At 42.8% G+C, this 25,829-nt stretch overlaps 1 protein-coding gene across 11 annotated transcripts in view; it reads right to left on the bottom strand.

Annotated features, from left to right (window-relative positions):
* Window positions 1-2,074: 2,074 nt before the first annotated feature.
* Window positions 2,075-25,829, bottom strand: part of KANK1 (KN motif and ankyrin repeat domains 1) — a 212,680-nt gene continuing 188,925 nt past the window's right edge. For 7 of the 11 annotated variants that reach the window (XM_032634663.1, XM_032634662.1, XM_032634665.1 and 4 more), the window contains 9 exons: window positions 16,307-16,504; window positions 15,546-15,654; window positions 14,113-14,355; window positions 12,618-12,705; window positions 9,393-9,612; window positions 6,672-6,814; window positions 5,835-6,035; window positions 3,656-3,754; window positions 2,075-3,082 (listed from right to left, as the gene is read on the bottom strand). In XM_032634663.1, the coding sequence (XP_032490554.1) occupies window positions 3,020-3,082; window positions 3,656-3,754; window positions 5,835-6,035; window positions 6,672-6,814; window positions 9,393-9,612; window positions 12,618-12,705; window positions 14,113-14,355; window positions 15,546-15,654; window positions 16,307-16,504 (1,364 nt within the window). In that variant the 3' untranslated portion in view covers window positions 2,075-3,019. Of the gene's footprint in view, window positions 3,755-5,834; window positions 6,036-6,671; window positions 6,815-9,392; window positions 9,613-12,617; window positions 12,706-14,112; window positions 14,356-15,545; window positions 15,655-16,306; window positions 16,505-25,829 lie in introns of all 11 variants that reach the window. The other 4 variants (XM_032634672.1, XM_032634673.1, XM_032634670.1 and 1 more) reach the window with 2 other exon arrangements.

Genomic DNA, 25,829 nt, shown 5'->3' with positions numbered 1-25,829 from the left:
TGGGAAATTGGCTCTCTGTCACTTAAAGGTTTAGCCTTCTCTTCACTTAAGCTGGAAAATAAACTCAGGAGTCTCCAGCCCTATGCCAGCCTCACTTGGGGACCTTGCCCAAGCCTCCTACCACAAATCCCTTTAAGGACTTGTGCCTCAATAAATCACAGCTGTACCGATGGGGAGAGTCAGACTGGTTTTTACAGTGTGCCAAGATCCCAAGATAAAAAGCATTCTAAGTGCCCAGAGTTAGCAGAGCAAACAAGGCACAAGCCAGCATGTGCTATCCAGAAGTTAGCTCCTTAAATTCCTCATTCCACAATAAAACAAGCACTTATTTTCTTTTGCAAAACTTAGCACAAGAAATCCGAAATGCACCACGCAGATGTAGGAATTCATTTTCTCATGCACGGATGATATGAATGCCTTCTTTTCTCAAATGGAACAAAGAAAATTCCCAGGACTGCAAACCACCTGAGATACAGTCCTCCTTGCTGAAAAGGCGTGCATTTCGTTAAGGGGCAGAAAACTCACAGCCCCACTTTTCTTCAAACACAAACTCTTCTGCTTTAATTTATTGTGCTATTTCAGGTCTGAAGGAACTCGGGTTTGCATAACTATCTGAACTGAAATTTAGCCCAGATCCCAGAACTAGCAGATCTGCTCTGGGAGGGAAAGAGACACTCATGACTCCAGGTAGCTGTGACCTCACTTTGATGGGTCATGAAGGCGGATGGCCCCTCTGCCCCAGAGGCCCTGGAACCGTACTGGGAGAGCATCTGTTACCACCCAAGGTTGGCCTGAATTGCCAGCACTCTTTTCACAGTTCCAGGTTCTCTAAAGATGCAAACCTCTGAGCCCATGAAACAGGAGTTCCTGAGCCAGCACTGTGATGACACATCTGTTGGAAAAATCTATTCTCTGGCCTCTTTCTCAAACTCAATAATGAGTGAATAAATGAAAGAAGGAAGGAGAGGAAGAAAGGAAAGAGAGGATTAAGAAAAGCCTCAGTGATATTTCTCCAATGCACCTGGCTCTCACAAATGGCCCAGGTTAAAGTTCACCACCAGCAACTGTGCCAAAACACCTGGCTTGCATTTTGGCTGTCATGCTTCTTCATTTTAAATGAGAAGGAATCAATCCCCTTTACTTTTTAAAAAGGACTTGAAAACAGGTGCTGTTGGGCCAACAGCATGCTGAAATAAAAAAGTCTCTCCAGGGGCTTCTCTGGTGGCGCAGTGGTTGAGAGTCCGCCTGCCAATGCAGGGGGCACGGGTTCGTGCCCCGGTCCGGGAAGATCCCACATGCCGCGGAGCGGCTGGGCCCGTGAGCCATGGCCGCTGAGCCTGCGCGTCCGGAGCCTGTGCCCCGCAACGGGAGAGGCCACAGCAGTAAGAGGCCCGCGTACCGCAAAAAAAAAAAAAAAAAAAAAAAAGTCTCTCCGGGAGTGGGATGGGATAAATGGGAGATTGGGATTGACACATATACACTACTATGTATAAACTAGATAACTAATGAGAACCTACTGTATAGCACAGGGAACTCTACTTAATGCCCTTTGGTGACCTAAATGGGAAGGAAATCTAAAAAAGAGGGGATATCTGTATACATATAACTGATTCACTTTGCTGTACAGCAGAAACTAACACAATACTATAAAGCAACTATACTCCAATAAAAATTAATTTAAAAAAAAAGAAGTCTGTCTGGCTTCATCTTTCCTTTCTCATCACTTCCGGTTTCAACCAGTCACCCAGCAGCTGCCCCCAAATTAGAGTCAAGGACCAGTGCTTCTGCACCTGAGAAGAGTTAGCTCAGGAGTTAACTTGGAGGTTACCTGTCTGATGAACTGTTTGCCTAATTAGGTCTTAAATTTCAGACTCATGACGTGCAACCTGAGTAATGAGCAGAGCTGGAAACGGAGTGGTTCTCTCAGAAGACGTCTCCTCTTGTCGGAGCCCTGGACCAGTGGACTGGGCACTCACCCTACCCATGCGCTCCATCCATCAGCTTTTGCTGCCACTGCTGTAAGTCAATAGGATCGGGGCAGACGGCTGTCAGAGATGAAGCAGGGACAAGCAAAAGAGCTTAATGAAATTTTATTTTGAAAATATGGCAAGAGTCTAAGGCACTTCAAACATTTAAATACATACAAGACCAAAGCAAATGTGGCATGGGATAAAAGAATCCATAAATATGTGGAGAACTATACTATGCTTCTCTAGAGGCAAATATATAGCCAATTTCTCTAACACAATTCAAATTTTATCATTAGATACAGAGTTGTGCAATTATTAATAAAAATATGGTAATGTTACATGTCGTTCTTCAGGTCTTTAATTACTATGGAATATAAAAGTTGAAAATACTGCATCAATTTTATATGGATACCCTTTAAATAAAACGTCATGTAATGCATCGACCTAGATAAAACCAACTGAAAAGACTTCCTTTTGTTAAGTTCTAAACTTTTTGAGAGTTTCAACTTTTATTTTTAAACCAGAAACCAGCCCAGGCCCAATTCACTGATGATCAAAGTCATCTCAACTTCCTTACTTTAAAATAATAAAGACAAAAGAAAAATCAACAAAACCATCCTGGAATGGAATTTTCAAAGAGCTTTCCAATGGTTCCACGTTTGGTAAATATAAATACTTGTGGGAAAGTTTAAAAACACCATTCCAGTGAGAACCTGACACTTCTCAGCACTGGTAGGGGGTGGAAAGAAGGAACAGAAGTTGCCCACTCAGATCAGGTTGCTATTTCCTACAACTGTACATAACGGAGCAGAGACTCAACAGCAAGTGTGCCCTACACAGACGGAAGATGGCCAGAAGGGAGGCGTGTGTGCCTGGCCAGCAATCTCCTGCTGGCTCAGCTTCCACTGTGGCAGCTCCAGCCTTCAGCCCTTGGCTTTATGCGTTCTGTTTGCTGGTGAGCTCAGGCACAAAATACATTCAGTATCTGTCAGCCCAACAGGAATTAGCAGCTTAGTGGTGGCATGTAAATGGACGGTATTTGCACATAATCAATCAAATGAACCTCGGTGGGTGGGACCAGGAGATGTCTTCCTTCCAAGCCTAGGGGTGCCCTAGAGACCAGGAAAGGAAAAAAACTGGGGGTTAATTAGTGACCTCAGGTAGATGTGTCCTCTGTGACACAGGAACTCTGTCAGCCACAGCTGAGCACCACCTATAAGCCAGAGCGAGGAGAGCTGGAACACAGCACACAGTCCACTAGCGGGCGCAGCTCTGGGGCCAGCGGGCTCGGCAGTGCCACGTCCAGTTGTCCTGGGAAGTCAACTTCCCTCTCAGAGTGAGCTCTGGGACCACAGGCTGCAGCTCCCTGTCTGCTTTAAGAAAAATGCCAGGACGGCGATATGTATTTATGGGCTCAAGATGTGCCATTTGGATAATTCTGTCCAGAATAAACTCTTCCTGTGAGGGCGTGAGGACAAGCAGGCATCCAGCCTGTGCTGTGCTAACCATTAGCACTCCTGGCCTTCTGGGTGAGGCAAAATTGATGAATTCTTCAGCTCTGGACTAAAACCTTGATTTTCAGAATCATTATAAAACCTGTATCTCCTGTCAACTCCCCGAGGAAGGGGGCCCACTAGTCTGGTAGCTTTTAGCCTGTTTACAAATGCCAAGTGCACAACACTGACCGGAGACTGGGCTTTCGCGAAGTTGACGTGGGCATACAGCAGAACGGCGATGTCCTTGTGTCCTGCCTCCAGGGCTATTGAGAGCGCGGTGCTGCCATCCTTAAGAGGAGATGAAAAGAACAAGCTAGGTTGGATTTCTCAAACTTCCAGGTAGCCCAAAGGGTAACAACACAAAACTCTTTCCATTAGATAAGGTTCCCCAATCTAGCCATCTGTTCAGTCTTTTAGGAAACTTTTCCGGACCTCTAGGTGCTAGCCCTGAAGGATACAAGGATGACAGAGGCACAGCCCCCTACCCTGCCCTCAGACAAGAATCACCCCGTTATTGCCTTTGTTGTTGCCTCATGGTACTTAGTACCATGGAGACTCCATGCACACCATGGAGACTCAACAAAAGCAGGCTGCCCACCAGCAGGGGGCAGGAGGTGAAGGTAGGGGGTAGAAACATAATTTAGTGTTGTTGTTTTTTTCCCTTATAATTACAAACGAACGGTCAAGTAGCGTGGTGTCTGTTTTGACGCCCTGCAATCTGCCAAGCATCTCTTAACTTTCCTCTTGCAGGGGGAGCTGATCCTACAGCCCTAACCACCCCTGGAGAATGCTCCGAGTCACATCTACATGTAAGCACCACATCCTGATGCCTTGCAGAAATGTATCTTATGGAAATACGAGGGGAAACACTAAATGTGGGTAAGAAAAATGTTCAGTTAAATGTCTGCTTTCCATTAAGATGCAGGAACTCAGATGGATATAAAGATGCATCAAGACAAAAAGAGCGTTCTGGACGTCAACTCTACCTCAATCAAAAGTAGTAACAATAAAAAGACAAAAAACAGCACAACTTATTTTCTGTCTAGTCTTGGAATAAGGATGCCCTTCTGGTCACCAGCAGCTGGAAACAATTTGTGTGTGCTTTGAACCTTATGGTCCTCCGTCCCACTCTGAATTCTGGGAGTTACTTTTCTTCTGGAGGCCAGCTGGATGCCCTCCCGTTCCTTTAAGGATACGGAAGTAGACAACGGGCAGAGGGAACCAGGATTTCTGGAAGTTACTGTGGTGCAATGGTCTCTTATTATTAGATCTACCAGCTGTTCTTTGCTAAGAGTAGAAGTAAAAGCAAACAAACAAAAACAAGGCACACGAAACACAGACTGTTCTTAAGGAAAGAGAAGTTGGAAACTGGCCCTCTGCTGCAGTGGAAGTAAAGGGAATCTGGTGCAACCGCAGCTCACGTGCTCCTGGGGAGGTCACTGCAACTGCAGAAACCAGTCAGTCTTTCCTGCCAGTAAATACCTGCACTGATTTGCTCTTCCTGTTGGCGTGAGCCCACGAGGATCTCAAGTTTAGTGCAAAGGGGGATGTTTTCCCTCTAGCCTTTTTAGTGTTTGGGGCTGATGAAAGCTCTGGTCCAAACCTGGGCTCCACAGAGATAAACTTTCAAAAACAGAAGCAACCCAGCCAGACCTCTGGGACCTTTGGACCTTTGAACCATGTCGCCACCTAAATGTTAGTTCCTGTGCTGTGACCTATCGGTACTCCTCCCCTTTGGTCTGGAGACATCCAGAGCAGCAGGTTTCCTTGGAATGTTTTCCAGTCAAGGGGTTATCTGGGAATGGGACAGCTTGGGAACGGAGAGAGGAAGGAGATGAGAGTGACGATGATGGGAACAGCCCAAGGAGGAGTGCGAAGATGGGCTGAAAAGAAGCCAAGATGGTCCGGATTCCCTAGCTGATAAAATGTCACAAATTATTTACTCTGATGGGCCCTGGTGAAGGGTTTCCAAATGGACCAGGGGCCTGGTCCTCTCTTCGTAGTGTACCCATTAGTTGCCTACACTGCCTACTACATTTGATTCTGTATTGTAAATCTGTTTATTCCACTTCAGTATACTGGTTCTCGTACATGCCCATCACCTTCTTCCTTTTATAAATGTTTGGGGTGAGGCCTATTTATCTTTCTGCCTTTGGCTTTAGTTAATGGGAGTATTAGTTTGCAAACAGTAGATGCTACCATGCTGGGCCGTGAAGGGAAGTTGCCTGGATGGCAACACAAATCCCTGAGGAGAATAAAGGAGGATTTGTTCTCTCCCCTGGTCAAGCAACGCTCACAGAACCGCCCCCCCACCCCCCCACAACTGCGTCCAGGCCAGGGGCCTGCAGGACCGTTGGAGGCAGCTTACATTGTCCTCCAGGTGGCCACTGCAGCCTGGCTGGGCCAGCAGCAGCTTGACGAGCTCCACGTGCCCGTGCTCGCTGGCACACATCAGGGCGGTGGAGCCCTCGTCGTCCTGAATGTTGACGTCAGCCCCACAGGCCAGCAGGCCCTTCACCATGTCTATCCGCCCATGACTGACGGCCAGCATGAGGGCTGTTTGTCCTGCCTGTGGGAAGAAATGACAGCGGACTTCAGAAGCACATGCTGGGCTGGCAGCGTGTGACCTGCAGTGGGGCTGTGCCAGGGGAAGGGGAGGAGGGAGAGGGATGACAGGGGAAAACGTGGACATGGAATTACTTGGGGCCCAGTGGTGGAAAGGCATTGGAAAAACTAGTTTCTCGTGAGCTATGAGCTAATAAGTAAGACCATAAAGTAATGAGTTAATTTTTCCCTTTAGCTTGGAGGATCTGTCTTATGACAGCTAGGAGCTGGAAAGTGCAGAAGATGGTCACAAGGCAACTGTGAACACATCTGGATGAGAGGCGCTCTGTACCGGGCATGAGGATGCTATAACATGGAGACAGCCAGGAAACAGTGGTCACCAGGTACATGGTGGGGATCCCTAGTCCCTTACAGGCAGGCTGACCCATGATCCACACGCACACTACTCCAGGGAGGACGCAAGGTAATGGAGGGAGAAGTTTCCAGTGTGAAGTTAAGCCAGTGTTTCCTCGGTGTGTTTGGTCATAAGGACCACCGGGCAGCCGCATGGGCTGTGCTGAGTGGCGAGAGCACGGCAGAAGCACCCGGGCAGGTCAGAGCTGCATCAGCCAGCACAAACCCCGGAAGCAAGCGCGTTCACCTGGCTGGCTTTGGCGTTCACGTCCCCACAGGCAAAGAGTTCCTCCACAACTCGCATGTCCTTCTCTGCTTCCACAGCGGCAAGGGCTGCCAGCATGATGGGGGTATACCCCGCCTTGTTCTGGTGATCCACGTTACATACATCTGCAAAGACACGAGTCTCTTTAGGGAGGAGCCATCTCCTAAAAGCGTCAGTTGTCCCCATGAACTAAAGGTATGGAGTTTAGAAAAGCCCAGTGAAATGGCCTTAGGTAGTCAAAGTCCCGGAGTGACTCAGAAGGAAATGTGAGAGATGTTTCATACCAAACCGAAGAAAAAAATTTTTTTCTGTTTCAACAAATGACAGCAAGCTCTCACAGCACCTCTTGTTTGCCACTGGTGGTTGAACTACAACAGCCTGGAGGTCTGGGAGGCTATTCTAAGTAATGGTTGCTTTGAAGAATAAACAATAACATGGGATCTAGATACTAATCTGCGTCTAGAAAATCACCATTTTGGAGTGAAGAAGGCGGTGAGAGCTACAAAGGACAGAAGGATTTGTAAACGCTCACACAGGGAACACTGAATATGGCATTCCCCACTCATAAACCTCTGTTCACTCTGAGACCCTGAGTTTGCTGCTCTGACTCGTTTGGGGCCCTTGGAAGCCGAATTCCAATCACACGACACCCAGCTCTAGGAATCGTGGTCTGACAGCAACTGCAGTTAAGTCCCTTAGAGACTGTCAGGGACTCCCAGATCCAATAACCCAGACCTTTTCTAGTCCTATAATTCTTAAGGAGTCTTCAGGGCCTAAATTATCCTCCAGGCTTTTTAAAATTCCTTCAGCACTTTCTAATAAAATGAAAGGAATGGAGAGTGCAGGAAAGAAGCTTTTTATGTGTGACCAGATATAATTAAAATGCTTAGGATGTTTCCATCATTGGGAGTGAGAAGAGAAGGTACCGTGAAAACGTTCTTGAGTTCTAAAACAATAGCATACTAGGGACATAAGGGCATTTACAGTAGTGCATTATTTTTTTTTTCTTTTTTTGCAGTACACGGGCCTCTCACTGTTGTGTGCTCTGCAACTGGCCATGGCTCGCGGGCCCAGCTGCTCCGCGGCATGTGGGATCCTCCCGGACCGGGTCACGAACCCGGGTCCCCTGCATCGGCAGGCGGACTCTCAACCACTGCGCCACCAGGGAAGCCCAATAGTAGTGCGTATTTTTTAACGTAGAAAAGGAAAAAGAAAAGAAAAAAGTTGTCTGATGGAGAAGCGGGTGAGCAGACATGGTCTTTGAGGCTCCTCAGTTTCTTTGGCGTTCGCCTCTTCTCTGTTGCTGCTAGTATCCTAGATTCACAAACATGCTTTACGAAGCCACAATCTCAGTCTATCATGGTGAGCAGTAAAAAGTGAAGTAAATCCAGAAAAGTGATTAACCAAAGCCATCCAACAATGGAATTAAAATAGTTTAATTTACCAAAATATCTTGTCCATGCAAATTTTCTAAGGGTGGATTAAGCTGTTACTTTCAGGGGCAATCCTGAAATCGTGTTCTTAGCTTTCCTGGATATCATCCACTTCTCTGTTTAAACAGTAACTCTGGCTGACAGTATCACCAGCTCTGTTTATAGTCTGGCAAGTCTGAAAGGAAGGAGGCTTGGAATTCCTTCCTTTCAGCTGGAAACAGTTTTATCCTAACATGGCCCCTAAACTGGGGACAAGCAAACTTAGAAGAGAAAAAAAAAGATAAATCTGTTTGGTTTCTTCTGTGCCTTAATCCAACATCCCCAAAACAGAGTAGAAAAAAATTGGACAGTTGGGTCAAGAAGCAGAATGGGAAAATTGAACAATTGTATTGCATATTCTAAATCAGATGTTCACATTGTGTTCTCATTAATTAGACTGAGGTACTGTGAATTCTGTATCAGTTATACTAGAAGTAAAAATATGTATTTCAAAAATAAATAAAAGTGATTTAGAGACTCAGTGTATCACAGGGCTGTTCCATTTGAACAAAAAGTTGAAAGCTCACTATGTCGCAAGGGGACCCTTCTATGTGCCACCGCCTCACTCCATGTTGAATACATCCACTGGCTATATTCTGGAATGGCAAATTCCAATTACAGACAAAAATTTTCACTGCTCTCGTTACTATGGTTCAGATGTAAGAATAGCATTTTCTTTTCTCTATGCCGATTCCCCAGGAACAGGGTGTATTTTGGCGGGAATGGTGTCGATTCTACCACAATCTGTTACAGTGGCTTTGCTTGGCCCCCATCTTGACTAACTGCACAGCTCTGCAAGGCGGCTGGAGCGGGGCATGGAACAAGGACAAAGAGAGCAGCTCACAAACACTAAAGCTTTGACTCTGGCCCCAGGTGCCGCATTCTGCCTCTTGAGAGTGAACCCACCAAGCCTGCATGATTCAGCTCAGGCAGGAACATGAGTCATGTGTGTTACCAGGGATACAACTCATCTGAACACAGCTAAACTGCAGCAAGAACACCCTCAACACCTCCTTTCAAAACAGATCTGGAGTCTGTGTCACCCCGTTTTGTTTAAACCTCAAGCCTCCCATGAATGACTCAAGGACGATTCTTGCCACATCACAGGGGAAAGCAATGAAAAGGCTTTTTAGGATGGTCACAGAACTGGAGATCAGCTGGATCAACCAGCTCCTTCTAAATGGGTCACAGCCCGAGTCTGTTAGAGAAGAGACAGGGACAACCAACGTACCAGCGTCCAAGAGCAGCTTCACAATCTCGAAGTTGGAGTGGGACACACTGTAATGGAGGGCGGTGTTGCCGTTCCCGTCTGCCATGTTGATGATATGACGCAGGACGTCTGGGGAGATGGCCTCAAAAGCGGCTATGTAGTCCCCCACCATGGCTGGGATGGCTGACTTCTGACTGGACACGCGGAACCACTCGTGCTGGAGAGTGTTCAGACAGAACCGCTGCCAAAACACCGAGCCATCGGCCATTAGTTCTTCTATTTATAGACATTTCTGAGACCTAGCTGAAAGCCTAAGAAAGCAGGCCTTTTATAGTCAAAAGTGTGTGCAAACAGAATTTGCTCTCAAAAAACAACTAATGAAACCCAGAGCTCTCAGAGAAGCCTCAAATTCCAAACTGAAGTATCCTTCCTGATTTTAACACACACACATATTGTAACTTCTATAAAACAGGCCTATAGCACTGTGCAAGAATTATACCACCAAGGCTCAAATTCTGACTCTGCTACTGACGAGCTGTTCGACGCCGGGGAAGATACTTATTCTGTGCCTCAGTTTCCTCATCTGCAAAATGGGGATAGTAAAAATACCTTTCCTTCACAGTGTTTGTGATGAGGACAAATGAGGCAACACATGTAAACCACTTAGGCCAGGCTCCATTTATTATTGAACTATTAATATTATGTAGGTATGCTGGCCTTGCAAATGATTTTCATAGTAATCAGGACAGGAGAAATTACTTAACACAATTATGCTACCTCCTTCCTGTCCAGACCAACTTCAACTCCTTCAGCATCTCCACAGCACTAGGCTAGGAGACCATAACCGTGCAGGCAACCCAATTCCTACTCCATCCCAAATACAAATGTTCAACCACAGAAAGGGAATAAAAAGCAAGTCTGAAACAAATTACTTTTTCCCATTATGATCATCTGTATCTGGTCATCAGCCCCACTTGCTTTCCCTTAGGCTGTAGACACATGAACGTGGCATTTGTTTCACGGATAATCAAGTCAAACTTGGACATGAAGTTCAATGTAGACTGGGCAGAGCCAGTGCTGGAGATGGGGAAAACCACAACGCTTTTTTCATGGGCCCTCTTTCATATGAGTTTATCATTCATTTGTGCTTTGCTTGTTCTTTAAAAGTTTAAAAATAAATCAAGAAAGATGGAAAGCTTATGTCAAAAGCACCAGAACCCATGTAGTCTTCTTTCTATAGAAAAGGTGCAACTGGGATTACAGAACACACCCATCTCTTTATCTTCCTGCTACTAATTATTCAGGTGTACCCAATTCAATCATAGTTTGGGTCACTGGAGGAAAAGGGTCCTGGCCAGGAAATAATTCACTTAATTTTTCTTTTCTTCTGCTCACTCTTTCACATATTCAGATTTCATTTTTTGGATGCCTCACACAGAAGGAAGGGAAATTATGGCGTCTGGGTGTCGAACTCAGTTACAGCTACATAGTCAGTGTCCTGACATGGTTACATGGCCCTGGCATTGTGATCATTCACATGTCCAAGACTTTTCACAGCACAGCACTTTAAACACTTCTTTACTGAATGAATATCCAATCAACAAAAAAAATGTAGCAATCCTGGAGTATGTGCCCGACAAAATGCTTGACAATTGGGGCTACAAAAATGTAAAGTCCTCCCTGAGGACCACATAACCTAGTATTTTGGGGAGGGTGAAAGAAAAAGTGTATTAAAGCTATAAAATCTGGGGTCCGAAAGCACCAGTTTTAAGCTCAGGTTAAACCTAGTGGGAAACATTAACACTGCAGTGACTTTTCCTGGTTTTACTATTTGTGACCAAGGCATAGACAGGCACTTAGTCTATACTGATGAGTTCAACATGTAGATCCATGTCCAGGCCAGGGACTTCGTTTAGTATTTCCTTCTATAAACATCACTGCCATGCTCCTTTTTCAGCACAGCATCTGAATGTCAAGATTCAGCTGGCTCTGATAAATTTGAGTTTCTATAGCAATATAAACAAATAGGAGAAGATACCATAATTTAAAAAAAAAAGATGCCATATAATAAGGTAATATGCTTTAGCTGGGATAAACAAAACATGGACCAGTACTTAAGACAGGTATAATCTAGTCCCAGCATTAACTAGCAGTTGACACTCCAGGCAAGACTCGTAATCTTTAGGGCCTCAGTTAAAGCAGGATGGACCAGAATAGAGTGGCCTCATAGACACACGCACCCATGTACTTCTCATGCCTGTGCCAGCCATCACCAATTCTTCTTCAGATTGTGTTTGTTGTATGAGGAAGACTATTTGCCTTTCCAGCGTTAGATAATTCCATAAATCCCTTCTAGGCTTAACATTTTGGTTTCGTAATTCTATAAACCCGTGAGACCTATGAAACAACTTTCTCACCGGCTGCGGACTTAAGTTATTTAGCATAAAACTTTCATATTAAATCTACTGCTAATATGCAAAGATTCAAATGCACATTACTATCTAAAATAACATGAGATGCTACACTTTCTCAGTGCACTGAATAGAGCTGTCAACCAGAAGGCTGGTCTAACCTATGAAAGAAGCCACACATCTAAATGTCACCAATGCATGGGAGAGCAATACTTGTAAAGGATATCAGATTCACCATTGCCACGGAAACATTTATCTGTCCTATGTTATGCTATTCGTGCTCCCTAAGGCAACCACCAACCTCTTTGCTTCTGAATCTCAAGCTGCGAGAAGATAAGTGCAGTTATTTCTAGGTTTAAAAATAGTGACTGCCTGCATTCCACATCAGAACATAATATGCAGTTTCATAATTGAAAGGAATGCTGACCTCGGTCTAGATAGGTTTCTCTTAAAAACAAAGGCTAACTTAAAAAATTCTGGGATTCTGCTGCCTAGATCACAAGTTCTGTAAGCAACAGAACATGCAGAAAGGTGACGAGTGACTGAAATTAGCCCTCCTTTCCATGTGCAACTATATGCCTCGCAGATGCTCAGCTCCCAAGCAAAGTACAGGGTGGAGAAAGGAGATCTGAAATCAGGCCTGAGGGAAACGTTCACAGGGTGGTCTGGTGAGCAGGGCAGCGGGATATTCACTCTGCCCACACACACTAGGAATAGTCTGGGGGAAAAGCATGCAGGCAACAACAGCTCAGGGGCAGGCTAGAGAGGCCTCATCTGTGGTGTCCACTCGGGCACTTTGTACAGACTGGGGACAGTGTCTGTAGGTCAGACTCACCATATCCTTGCTGGTCAAAGCTTTGGGGTCATTTATGTTATTTTTCAGTAAGTTGCATGCAGACAACATCTTTTCACTTAGTTCATATCTAAAAGGGGAAAAAAATAAAAGAAAGAGAGCTCATGACTGGCCACAAAAGGAAAGGCATTTTTACCTGAAACTCTATAACCCTTTACAAGACCGGAGGCCCCAAGTCAACCCTGGCAGGTTGTGGTGCCGCTAGTGCTTGCCTGGTGGAGTCTAGGCGTCCGAGGACTGACGTTACCACACAGAGCCAAGGCCTCCAGCCAGAGCTTGGATCTTTTCATGAGGGTAGCTTTCGGCTTCGCCACTCTGGCCTGTGTGACATTATGGAATAACACTTGGATATTTTTTGCTCCTTTTGTTCTAAATTCTTAAAAATATTTTTACTCTTGAGGGGCTGAAGAGGTCTGAATTACCACCTACCCATTATGCTGACCAGTGGACCACACATCTGAAATCACATTTGGTGACTCAGGAAGTGTTTGTTTAACCCACATGAAAATATAAACTTAAAAGTCAGATGACATATGGTATATAAATTATACCTCAATAAAGCTGTTCAGAAAAAAACCAACAGATGTCAAGTTATTGAGCCATTTGAAAATACTTGGAAATATAAACTAAAGACACTTACCTTGTGTTAACGCAGTTAAACATTCATTTGCCAAATCAGAGATAAGTTTTCTGAAATGTTCTAGTTACACTTCACGTGGTGAAACACCATACTGAAATTTCCAACTGTTCTACTCTCTCCTGTTTTATAAGCATCAATTCCATATTTGTTAAGTCTTTAAAATTGTCTACACTTTTAGGTACATGTTTCAGCCAACCAGAGTGTTTATTTGATATTTCAGCTGCTGTTTACGACATTCCCAAACCCATTCTTGTGGTGTTCCCAATCACTCAATGAGCAACAAAATATGGGCATGTGACTGATTACATCATCTTTATGGTAACTGTGATCTTTGGTTGAGGCCAAAAACTGTTCCTCTCACACACAGTGATCCTGTAATAACAGTACTGACACCTGTATGAGGATAAATGGCTAATGATAAAATCTGAAACTTTAAAATGTGAAATGTGTTGGTCACAAAAAATTCTAACATACCTTTAAGTATAAGGTGGGTTGTTCAAACAATGGAAGCTTTAGTGGTGCTTAACAATTATGCGGATGGTGACTCCACATGTAATATTAGACAGCAAATAGTTAAAGAAACAAAGGTGAACAGATATCAAGCCCTTCTCTCTGCTACTATAAGAGATCTAGCAGTTATCATTTTTGCACTTGTATTTATTAGCATCATGACAAGAGGTACACACCTCTGAGGCACAGGTAAAGTTCAGCCCTCCTTTGGTGAGTGGAAAGACCAAACTCATAGATTCAACTGCACAGTCTCCTCATCGGCCAATCCTACTGCCAAAGTACATCAAACATGGGAAGGGTGAGGGGAGGGGGGGGAGTGTACCACACCTCTCTCTGATTTCCACCTTCTCAGGTTCACATTCTGGAACCTGCATTTCATCTTCCACCCTGCTGGACGTGAGACCTTCCACATTAACTGCGTGGTGGCCTTCTGCCATCCCCCGAGTGTCTTGGTCCTCCTCTTCGTCCTCCACTTCCTCAGGAGGATACTCGGGGACATCACACTCGTCATCTGACTCGGAAGAAGAGCTTTCATCTGAGCTGGAATCATCACTTGAAGTGGTTTCATACCTAGGTGGCAATTGGGAGTTCAGGAGATGCAAGGTGTGCCCATAAAGACCCAGTGACAGAAATGTTTATGAAGGGAAACCTGCTAACTGACTCCAGAAATTTCATCAGTGGTTTTAGACCCTGTACTTAGAAGTGCAGAGTAAGGTCTATTTAGAAGTCTGGTGGTTTTGAATGGGTTCTCACTTAACAAGGAATAACCTAGGTTGCCAAGTGGTATCACATACCACTTGCAGAAAAAAAAATATGTATATATATATATATATATATATATATAGCATCTCTGGCTTAATATAAATCAAAGGAAATTCATTTTATGGAAACCAAGTCTGTAGGTTTTCATCTTTGCTGTTCCTTTTCTTTCCCCCTTTCATTCTTCTTATTTTGTACCGTTAATTTTCCCAGTGTCCAAGGTGAACATATTATGCAAGTTACCAATAGTTTCTCTGGTACACACTCCCCAAACTGTGGGACACATTACCCAATAAAACGTTAAAGATTTGGAAAACAGACAGCACTGTTATATCTTTGTGGTACGCACTACTATAAATATTATCTCAACTAACTCTGCACTATTGCTTTCTTGTCAAGGCCATGAATGGATTAATAGATTAATTGCTTTGATTCAACTGTAGGAGGACAAACAGACTTAACTATTGATCTGGGCCAATCAAAGGAGAAGGAATAAACAACTAAAACACATTCTATTTAGAAAGCAAAGAACTGATGGCGTGGCGAGGTTACTCTTCAGGTGAAAGGCCCTAATATTTTGTCTGTAAACATGGAGAGCTAAGCAAAACAACCCATTCTGAAGGAGTGGATGACTATCCCTGGACCATGGAGTGATCTTCTCAGTCTCTGGTTGTTGCTCAGTTCTGATACAGTTAAGTACACGCTGTCCAACAGGGAACCTGCTGCCTGTTGCTTTTGTTGAAGACCGTTTGTTTCAGATCAGAGGTGAGAAGATGTAAATTACTCAGCTTCATCACGTATCCTTTCAAGAGTGAAATATCCTTAAAGATAGCAAGAAGAGAGAAGAGAAGCCCAAATGCACCTTTCTGAGGAGGGAATCTTCCGTCACCCAGATGTGGTAGCATTCCAGACCAGGCACCTTTAAATATGACTGGAGTAGGCAGGAGGCAAAGGAAACAGACAGACCGCGTATAAACACCAGTACCACCATCTTTCCTTACCCTCCATTAATGCCAACAAACTGAAGATTCTTTTTCGCTCCATTTGAATCTTTGTTGGCATCTTTCTTCTTCATGATGGACTTCAGTGTACTTTCATTATTTGTACATACTGTGGAAAAGTGAATCATGGTGATCAAAATTAATACAACTCATACCCATGCAAGTTAAGTGAACAGGTATGCTTTCTTCATGTACATTTATTATTTTATGCATGTTAATATAGATCTTGGCATGTATATATGAGAAACTTGCCCAAAATTCACTGGAAAATTGTGTGCATGCAAAGAAAATACTTCAAAGTTCCATTAATAATGTTCTTTAAATGGAAAAAAAAAATCCATTCGTCCTTCCAGACATAACAAAAGCAGTGACAACTAGCATCTGTATCAGGCTTTATTGTTTATAAAGTGATGTCACGTCTCACTTGATTCTCAGAAACCATCTAGGCACTAAGATAGGGATTATTAGTCCTTTTTTTTTTCAGTTGAGATAACCTGGAAAAAAATTTATACCTGCCGAACTATGAAAGAGTGAAATGCTGTTTAAAATATTTTGTAATTTGCAACATCAGATGAGTTTTCTTAAGGGGACTGCATGGCTTTCTTTGATAATCTTAAAGATAATCTAGGCCTACCTTCCTAACAACTGTGTAATCATTCTTCCAGGTCAATTTATAAGGCACACTGACATTAGATTGGAATGCTGACAACTCTGGTCCTAGAACCCTGATGCCGAGAGGGGCCGTGAGTGAGGAAAGTTACCATAGAGGCCAGCGGCTATCTGGTCGTCTGTCAGGTTCACTGGAGACAGCGTGCTTTCCTGAGTGGGGAAGGTATCCTGGCTGCTGATGGGCTTCCCTTCTGTGGTCCCCACCTCTTGCTCATGCCGGGATGTCTGGGAGTTTAATGGCCCTCCTGATTGAAGACTTCCACACTTACAGGTGTATTCCAAATTACTGCCTGTCAGGAAGGAGAAGGTTGTAGAAGTGTGTGATGCTGGGACCAAATAAAATGGGCTAAATGGTATAAAAAAAAAAAAATTCTTGCAACTCATCCTTTTCTCAAGTGCTTTTCTGGTGTTTTCTTTTTGCATAATTGGCATTAATGGCCAAGCCATCCAAAATCAAACCCCCAAGGCCTTCTTGACCATGATCCCTTCCCTTTATGACCATATCTGGATTGGTCAAACTCCACAGTGCCTCTCTTCTCTCTGTTCTGGTGCTACCACCTAACTTTGGCCTGGGCCACCAGTGTAGCATCATGACTGTCCCCTTTCCTTCACATTTCCCCCTCTCCCGCACTGCTGCAGAGTAGAACTCCCACTCAGCTCAAATCCCATCCTAACTCCAGCTAAAACGAAACCTAAAAAGCTCCCCACCACTCAGGAAACGTAGTCCATACTCTTTAGCCAGATTCTACACCATCTGCCACTCGGCACCAACTTACCTCTCCAAGTTTATTTCCCACTATACCTGTAGTCCTTTTTGGGGTGTGAACTGCACCCCAGTAGATGGAACTCCTCCCAGTGTAGAAAGTGGGGTCTCTTTTTCTCCTAAGAGCACACCTGCCTTAGCTTATTTTCTTCTACCTGGTGATGTTCCTTCCCCACCCTCCCTCACATGGCCAACCTTCCCATCGCTTCCTCTTCCGAGCCTTCCCTCATCTCCCTACCGGAAATTAACTCTCCTTTCTCTGAACTCTCATGGCCCATCTTTCAGACTCTCTTATAGGATCTATAATACAACGTAGTAGTTGATTCGCTTGATTGTCTTAGACTCCCTTCTTGTCTGTAAATATTTTGAGGGTGCCACATGGTTCTAATCAACTTTGTTTCTCTCACCACATCTTCTAGGTTGCTTTTACATATGTTAGGTACTTAATATTTGTTTACTGGACTTCCCTGGTGGCACAGAGGTTAAGAATCCACCCGCCAGTGCAAGGGACACGGGTTCGATCCCTGGTCCGGGAAGACTCCACATGCTGCGGAGCAACTAAGACTGTGCACCACAACTACTGAGCCTGCGTTCTAGAGCCCGCAAGCCACAACTACTCAGCCTGCGTGCCGCAACTACTGAAGCTCGCGTGCCTAGAGGCCGTGCTCCTCAACAAGAGAAGCCACCACAATGAGAAGCCCACACCGCAACGAAGAGTAGCCCCTGCTTGCCACAACTAGAGAAAGTTCATGCGTGGCAACGAAGACCCAACGCAGCCAAAAATAAACAAATAAAAAATAAATAAATTTCTAAAAAAACAAAAATTAAACTACATTTTAAAAAATATTTGTTTACTGGTGAAGCAGAAAAATTGGATTATTATTATGTAATTTATACACACACACACACACACACACACACACACACACATACAAGTATATCACAGAATTTTTAGTGTGGCTGACATTTCCTAATTCTGCAAATGGTACTCTGTCCACTCACAATGCTCCCTCCTCTACCTCCGGAGGCACGGGGCGCTCCCTGGTGATTCCTTCACAAATCCACCTCCCTCCTCAGCACACACAGACAGTACTAACTGTAGTCCTCCAAATAATATTCAGTTGCCCCCACGACCTGATGTGTCTCCCTAACAGCAAATAAGAAACGTCTCAAGTTCCTTTGTCTTACTTGAAGTAAACAAAGCAGGGCATTTGTCTTCATTCCTCCTTTTCCAACTTCATTCATCATTACGCAGTAACCTCCAAAGAGTCTCAGTATGTTAATCCTCAAGTACCAGAATACTTCCTAGAGAAACACTTTCACTAACCACTTCTCCATTCAAGGACCAACAATGATTTTTAAAATGCAAATACATAAACAGTTTTTATTGTTATTGAAACCTTAAACAGCCACAAAAGTAGACAACAGTATAATAAACCCCTCTGTCCCCAGCACTAGTTTCAATAATGATCAGCTATCTGGGCTCATCTACACCTCCTCCAACCACTCACACTGGATTCCTCTGAAGCACAAGCTGAAGACCCTACCACTTTCATTCATAAATATTTTAGTATATATTCCTAACACAGTTCTCAAAAAGTAAGTATAAAACTATCAAATCTTAAAAAAAAGAGAATTTAAAATGATCACATATCTGGTCAGTATTCACATTTCTCCAATCTCTTAAAATTTTTTTTATAGAGTGCTTGAATCAGAACCTCAGTCCTATACTTCCACTGGCTGCTATGGTTTTTAAGTCTTTTAATCCATAGGTTCTCTTTCCTTCTAAACACGGCTTTAAAAAATATTTTTAAATTGAGGTATAATTTATATACAGTAAAACGCACAGAATTTCAGTGCAGAGTTTGATGAATTTTCGGAAATGTACGTGCCTGTGTTAGCACCTCCCTAATTCAGAAATAGAACATTTCTAACAACCCAGTAAATCCACACTTCCCACGTGCTGCCCTTTTCCAGACAATCTTCCCACTGGAGGCAAATACTCCTCTTCTCCAGAACTTAGTTTTGTAAACTAGGGCTTTTTAAAGCTTCTCCAATCAAGGTCCACCCTCTCAAGCAGGCATCTGAGTATCCTTCACAGTGAACATGGACAGCTTCTTCTTTCCTGGGGTAGTTTAACTGCTCAACAACTCCTACCCTCTACTCATTCAGAGTGGTCTGGTGACTTATTTACTCCCTCCTCTGTGCCCTTCCTTACTAGACTGTCCTACTGGCCTAGAATTTCAGCTTTCTTTACCAGCAGAATTCTACCCATACTCTTCACTTCTATTTCCTCTAGTCTTCCTCCTATGATACCATTCTACAAAGACCTTTTCCCCTCACTGTTCTGCAGTACTTACTGTCCAGACCAGAATATACCCTGCCCTCCGTTTCCTTGGTCTCACACGTGTTCGCTCTGTGAGAATGGAAGTCCCTGAGTCCCTCCACGCTACATTCATACCTGGGGTCCTCTTCAGTGCTCTGAACAGTGCTGGACAATGGAAAGCCTTAAATAAATGCCTGTGTCATTCAATGGAAAGTCACAGGGATTCTGTTAAGACTAACTAGCAAGGCAAAGAACAACGCTAACCGTTAAACTAGTTCTCATTAGCTGGATCAGAGGAAATTTGTCACCTTTATTGCCAGAAAATGTTTTTTAGATGGTGTTGAAACTCTGGCTCTCTTGAGTGACCCAGAAACAATTATCTGAACTTCATAAAGACCCATTGTGGTTAGCAGGCACACATAAGATGACACACGCACCAGCCTAAGACTGACAAATGACTGCTGTGTTTCAATAAAACACAGGAAGAGTGCAGCCAAGAAAGCCAAAAATAAAGTGGCCAGCAAAATTCAATGGTCTCAACCCTGGCTGCCCTTTAGAGTCACCTGAGTTGGGGGCAAAGCTTTTAAAAATACAGATACAATGAAATATCTGCAGGTGGGCCCAAGTATTAGCAGTTTTTAAAAGCTCTGCAAACGATTCTAACGTACAGCTAGGATTGAGAACCAGTGAATTAAATTAACCAATCAAAAATTTGCTGAAAAGTGTAAAACTTGACTGCCAAAAACAAGAGTTTAGACTTCCCTCCGGTTTCACTCCATCAACTTGGACCATGTGAATTATTAGGAATTATTGTTGGTTTAGTTAGCAGCCCTGGACCACTAATGGTAGAAGTCCATGACCAAAAGTAAATGCTATGCAAACAATAAGGGTAAAACAACAGGAGTAATCACCAAACACCTTCCTAAGTCTGGTACTATGGCCTAGCTGCTCAAAATTCCCCCCAGGGCTCAAGAGTTTCTGAAGGCACCACGGGGGAGTTAGTGAACAGGGGAGTGGGCAACTGTGTGGTCTTCAGTCGTTAACTCAAACTTATAATGGCCATAAATGCCAATAAAGCATGAGCTTCATTTTATGACTTGACCAGATTAGTGATAACTAAAAGACAGCAAATGACAGAAATCTCAGTGCTCTGGAAAATAAAAGCATCCTCGAAGTATTAATTCTAATTCTAAAGTACGCTTAGCATTTAATACATGGATAATTATACTACTAGCTAAGGCAAACTGTAATGAAAAATAAGTAACTTAAAAGGAAAACTTTTTTTACGTTTTTGACTTTAGAAAAGTTAAAGCAAAGTACTTGATATTTTTTAAAAAAGCAATGAAAACTAGAGATGGAGAAGTTTTTAAAGAGATCACCTTCTCCAGTTTCCTCTGTGATATTTATCCATCCGGAATGGGTATTAGTTGTTGGTATATAGAAATCTGTTAGAAAATTGATATTTTAAAATATATTTAAATGGATCTTAAAAGTTGCCCCGCTCACATACTGTAGTTCTTCCGGCACGCTGACTCATATTTTTATTTATAATGCCAAGTGCCTTCTAAAAGCACAATTATGAACAGTGCCGCCAACTAACTGACCATGTTATTGTGCCAAATTTTCATTTAAACATTCTGATTTGATTTTTAAAGAACATCTAGATTACTTGTCAAAAAGGTAGGACTGAAATTTCTGAGTCATAATGGAGGCCGTTCAATCATTTAGGCATTTTCCCGAAGTGTAATTAAGAATTCAAAGAGGTCTAAAATAACACTTCTAGCTTTTCCATAAGGAAAAGGGCGTGAGCACAAATTCACCCTTTTCACCCACATGTTGGTTTGGGGAATAGACAATAGAGATTATTCATGAAGTATCACCTTCTTTATTTGGTACACATTACCTGTAAGGGGAAAGTATGTAGCTTTGATGGAGGAGAAAGGACAATCCCTTTGTTTGCAGGCCCATCGCTCAGAACTCTGCCTGAATACCAATGCGTGTGGCCACCAACATAAAGCCACTAAATGATAAGAGCCGCAGTGTAATAATTTCTAGGGCCACTTTAGTATTTTCCTGAGAACATACCAGACAGCTGTCATGAACGTATCTAAAAGTGGGTACTTAGAAATTAAAATGCTGAGTGGATTCAGAATCAGATTCTCCCTCACCACAACGCCACCCACATTTAATTACACACCAACCCAAGACCTGACCCAGAAAACCCACGCTGACAGGCTGCATTAACTGTTGGGTTAAACAAGATGTGCTCTGTGTTCTTCCAGATGCAGCTAACGTCGTCGTCCTCTCCACACTAAACTCATCTCTTCCCTAAACCTCAGAGAGCTTAATTGCAGCTGAGTTCTTCAAGCACTTTTATTTTCACATTATTTGGTGGCTAACATATACCCCCCATAGGTTATCATTCATATTTCTGGTATATGTGTCTTGGCTTCCCAACTGAATTGCAAGTTCCAGGCTTTGACCACTTTCTCTCTCTCTCTGCTTAAGTACCACACTTTGCATATAGTTGACACTGAATGCATAGCTATCAATTGACCTGAATAGAGATGGGAACAGAGCAGACTTTAAACATCTTTACTGAGATACAAACGCCTCGCTGATTGGACGAAGAACAAACAGTTGTAACCATCACCCAGTACCAACAATTCTTTCATCGTTTATGACTGGACATCCAGGAACTTAAAGCCATTTCTGTTCTTAAAAAACACCAATCTCCATGCATTAGCCAGAAATGAACTATATACTTTACAGATTCATTCAGAGTAGAAGTGTCAAAGTAGACATGCATCTTTTTCCAGAGTGCATACATTTCACTAATACCCATTTAAAACGATAACGCATCAGTTTAAAAGAAGAAGATTTTCAAACAAGTGTCAGCTGAAGGGCTCACAAAGGTGGTGGATTTTAAATCTTTGTAAAAGATTTTCCTCAGGGCTGAAGTGCTTTTAACCAAGGTCTGTAACAGATGTCCTAGATCTGTAATTTCAGTCTCTGAGGGTCAACTATCCCTTCTGAGAATCTGATAAAAATCATGCACTTTTGGGGCTTCCCTGGTGGCGCAGTGGTTGAGGGTCCGCCTGCCGATGCAGGGGACGTGGGTTCGTGCCCCGGTCCGGAAGGATCCCACATGCCGCGGAGCAGTTGGGCCCGTGAGCCATGGCCGCTGAGCCTGCGCGTCCGGAGCCCGTGCTCCGCAGCGGGAGAGGCCATGACAGTGAGAGGCCCGCGTACCGCAAAAAAAAAAAAAAAAAAAAAAAAAAGTTAAAAAAAAAATCATACACTTTCTTCACAAAAATTCCAAACACAAAACTATTCATGAAGCTATGGAGCCCAGATTAATAAGACTCCCTTTAAGTCTGTTTATTCCAACAGTATTTCCCTGAAATAGGGCCCAAGTGTGCCTATTGAGTGGCTGGTGGTAGCAGTGGGTTGCAGCAGAAAACTCATGAATTTGGGGGAAAAAAGTTCTTCAGATGAATCTGATGGGCAGCCTGGTGAAGAGCTACTTTTACAGAATAATTCTGCTGAAAGGGCCCAAGCAAGAAAAATCTAATCCTACCCTCTCATGACACAGGAGGACACGGCAGCCCAACCCCCCCTAAAGTGTTATTCCAAGTTCTTGGGCAGCCAGAACCAGATGTCAGCCCTCTGACCTCCGGGTCAATGGACTTTCACATCATGCTACCACACACCGCAGGGTTCCAGAAACATTTGGTTTGGATTATTCAATGCTTGTAGCATTTACTAAAAGAAAATTGTGATTTTAAAGAAAGGTACTGGGACAAGTAAATGGTATATGATTTGAACTAAGAAAACTAACTAGAAATGGTATTTTGTAATGACTTAATTTTCCCTGCTTTTGCTTTGGCTCAGATCTCTGTCTACAAAATTGCTTTCACAGTTATGGGAATGACTTCAAGTTCATACATTTTTTTAGCAAGCCCAAGATAACTAAGAGTGCAAATATGGAAGCTGATTTTAAAAGCAGTTCTTTTATTCCAGTATGAGAGATGAATTTTCTATAAATCATGTGGCAGGCAGTTAAGTTCCACTGTTATAGATAGTTCTGTTTGTTATCTGCTCAGAGACAGTTACATATTTTTCAAGTATTTGTAACTGCAAGTCATTTGTCTAGAATTTTCTCTCTCCTCCTCCTCTCTCCAGAGGGAAAAAGGAAAAGGAAAAAAAAAAGTAACCCACTCCTCAAACCAAAACAATCCAACTGATTTACAGAAAGAATAAACATTTTTTTCCCTGAGGTTTCTGAGAAACTTATTTCCTCTTAACCTTTTAATTCCATGAAAGAAAATATTAAATACATGAAACTCATACTACTAGTAATTAAAAGTACTTTACAGATCATCTTTGATTACCACCAAATTCCAGCTGCATCAAAACTGTGACATTGTCTCTTAAATCCTGAAAAACTGTTTGTGATGTTTCACGTGAAAAATAACATAGGAGAATATGTACGATTCAAATGCTGTCAAAACAGAATGTGTCTAAAATACAGACCTGCACACTTGTACACACCAAACACACAACCCATGAGAGCATGTGGGAGGCTCTCAGTATTTTATGCTCTTCTGAACTGTTAGTGTCTTACGAGCACATACTCCAGTTATAACTTCAAGAAATTGAATAGGAGTGTTAGGCATTATTATTTTGCTGATAAAAATAATGCTCTTTTGCATACTAAAAAGCAATACCCTCAAATCTTCAACGCTAGGAAAACTGAAGAGAATTCTCTGGGTTTGGTACTAATATACACCTAATTTAATTTTAGGCTTCATTTTGAGCTTTGACATAGATTCTGAAAGAATCTGAATTGAAAATTTATTCTACTCATTTTGTGTTTTCCCATTGTTATTGATATCTTTATCTTGATAAAATTGTTAGCTGGGGAGGTGTAACCATTGGGGGGTGGGGGAAGGCGATGGCCAGCCAGAATTACGAAGACAATAATTTGCATTAAACACAAAAGATTATTTGTAGCGCATTTGCTTGGCAATTTGTTCTAGATCTACATTTCCATTTCTGGAAGTACAGAAAACAGTTAACAGCAATGAGAGCCAGCATTTATCCTCTGTGGTGCAGACTATCCCAAATGCTTTACTCACACTGACAACACTAAATCTTCATTTCAACCCTGTAGGGGAACAAAGACAACCTGTCCTAGTGCCCAGAAGGAATTCGAACCCAGAATACCTGGCTTTGGAGCCCAAACTTAAATTCTTTAAACTAAAGTACTAGGTTCACATAAGTGATCATTTATATGCTCTTTTTGGTGATGTCAAACTCAAACTTCTTATCATTTGATTTGGGGAAGAAAGTTTGAGATGACTACCTTTCTATACTCCATTTTCCTTTTGGTACAGAAATGTATTCTAGTGTACCTGTGGGGAGGAAGGTCATCTCTGCATCTTACTCTTCCGCCATCTTCCCCAAGGTCAAGAAATGTATTCTAGACTGTATGTGAGCAATATTCTGTAGTGTTCGGTGTGAACAATAAGCTGGAGTACATTTGACACACCTTCACTCTTCACAGCCTGCAGACGTTGAGATCTCTACTACACTGAACTGCTTTCATTTCCAGCCCATACAACACGCACGAGATAACAAAAATGTAATTCTCTGGATTGAGTTCCTAACCTAATTCCTTCATTAGAACTTTAAAGCAAAATATAAATGTGATGGGAATTACAGAAATAATTTAAAGTTGTTCTTGCATGCTCTGAGAGGGAGCTGCCCCTATGATCAAGTAAGTTCTATGAAGAATATTTATACTTTTGTTCACAAATGTTGTAGGTCTCCTGCATTTTAGCTGATTAATCGGGTGTACATGTGTAGGGTCAGATCAAAATAGTGATGTCTGGAATGTCAGTGTGACTGGAAATAGACCAAAAAACACTGTAACACAGCCAGACAAAACCTCCTCCCTGGGTCTTGATGCTCTGGGTGCCAGGCAGATTACCCCAACGATTCACCTGAATATTTTTGGCAGGAATGTGAAATAGAAACCCCAGTTTCGGGAGGAGGGAGGAAGGCTGGCAGGAAAATGCTCTTACAACGGATGATGCAGTGTACCATGTGTGTCTGGAGGTATTTAAGAGTTTCATTTTGACTTCAACATCTGACATCATGATTTTTAAAAAGAAGTAGAAACAGACATATTATTAGTTACTTAAGACCTTGCTTCGGTTCAAACATCATTTTAATCTCTTGACTCTAAAATGACTCCCTATAAACTTATTAGACTCCTTTAACTCCAAAAGGCAAAAATCTGTCATACATCAGCTGTCACTGTCATGTTCAATTTTCTTCCACAATAAGCTATCTGGTCCACAGCACAGCTACTAAAAACTAATTCAGGTTTGGAGGTGAAACCTCAGAAGATATAAAAATAATCTATTTCAGTCTATTTTAACCATTGCTCTTTTGGTTATAGAGGGAAAACAAAGAATTTGAACTTTTTGTTTATTAAGTTACATTTAAGTCTCTACTG

The sequence above is a fragment of the Phocoena sinus genome, chromosome 6, assembly GCF_008692025.1.
Source record: "Phocoena sinus isolate mPhoSin1 chromosome 6, mPhoSin1.pri, whole genome shotgun sequence".
Lineage (NCBI taxonomy): Eukaryota > Metazoa > Chordata > Mammalia > Artiodactyla > Phocoenidae > Phocoena > Phocoena sinus.
Note: the sequence above shows the minus strand (reverse complement) of the source record. Positions and strands in the feature narration are given on the sequence as shown.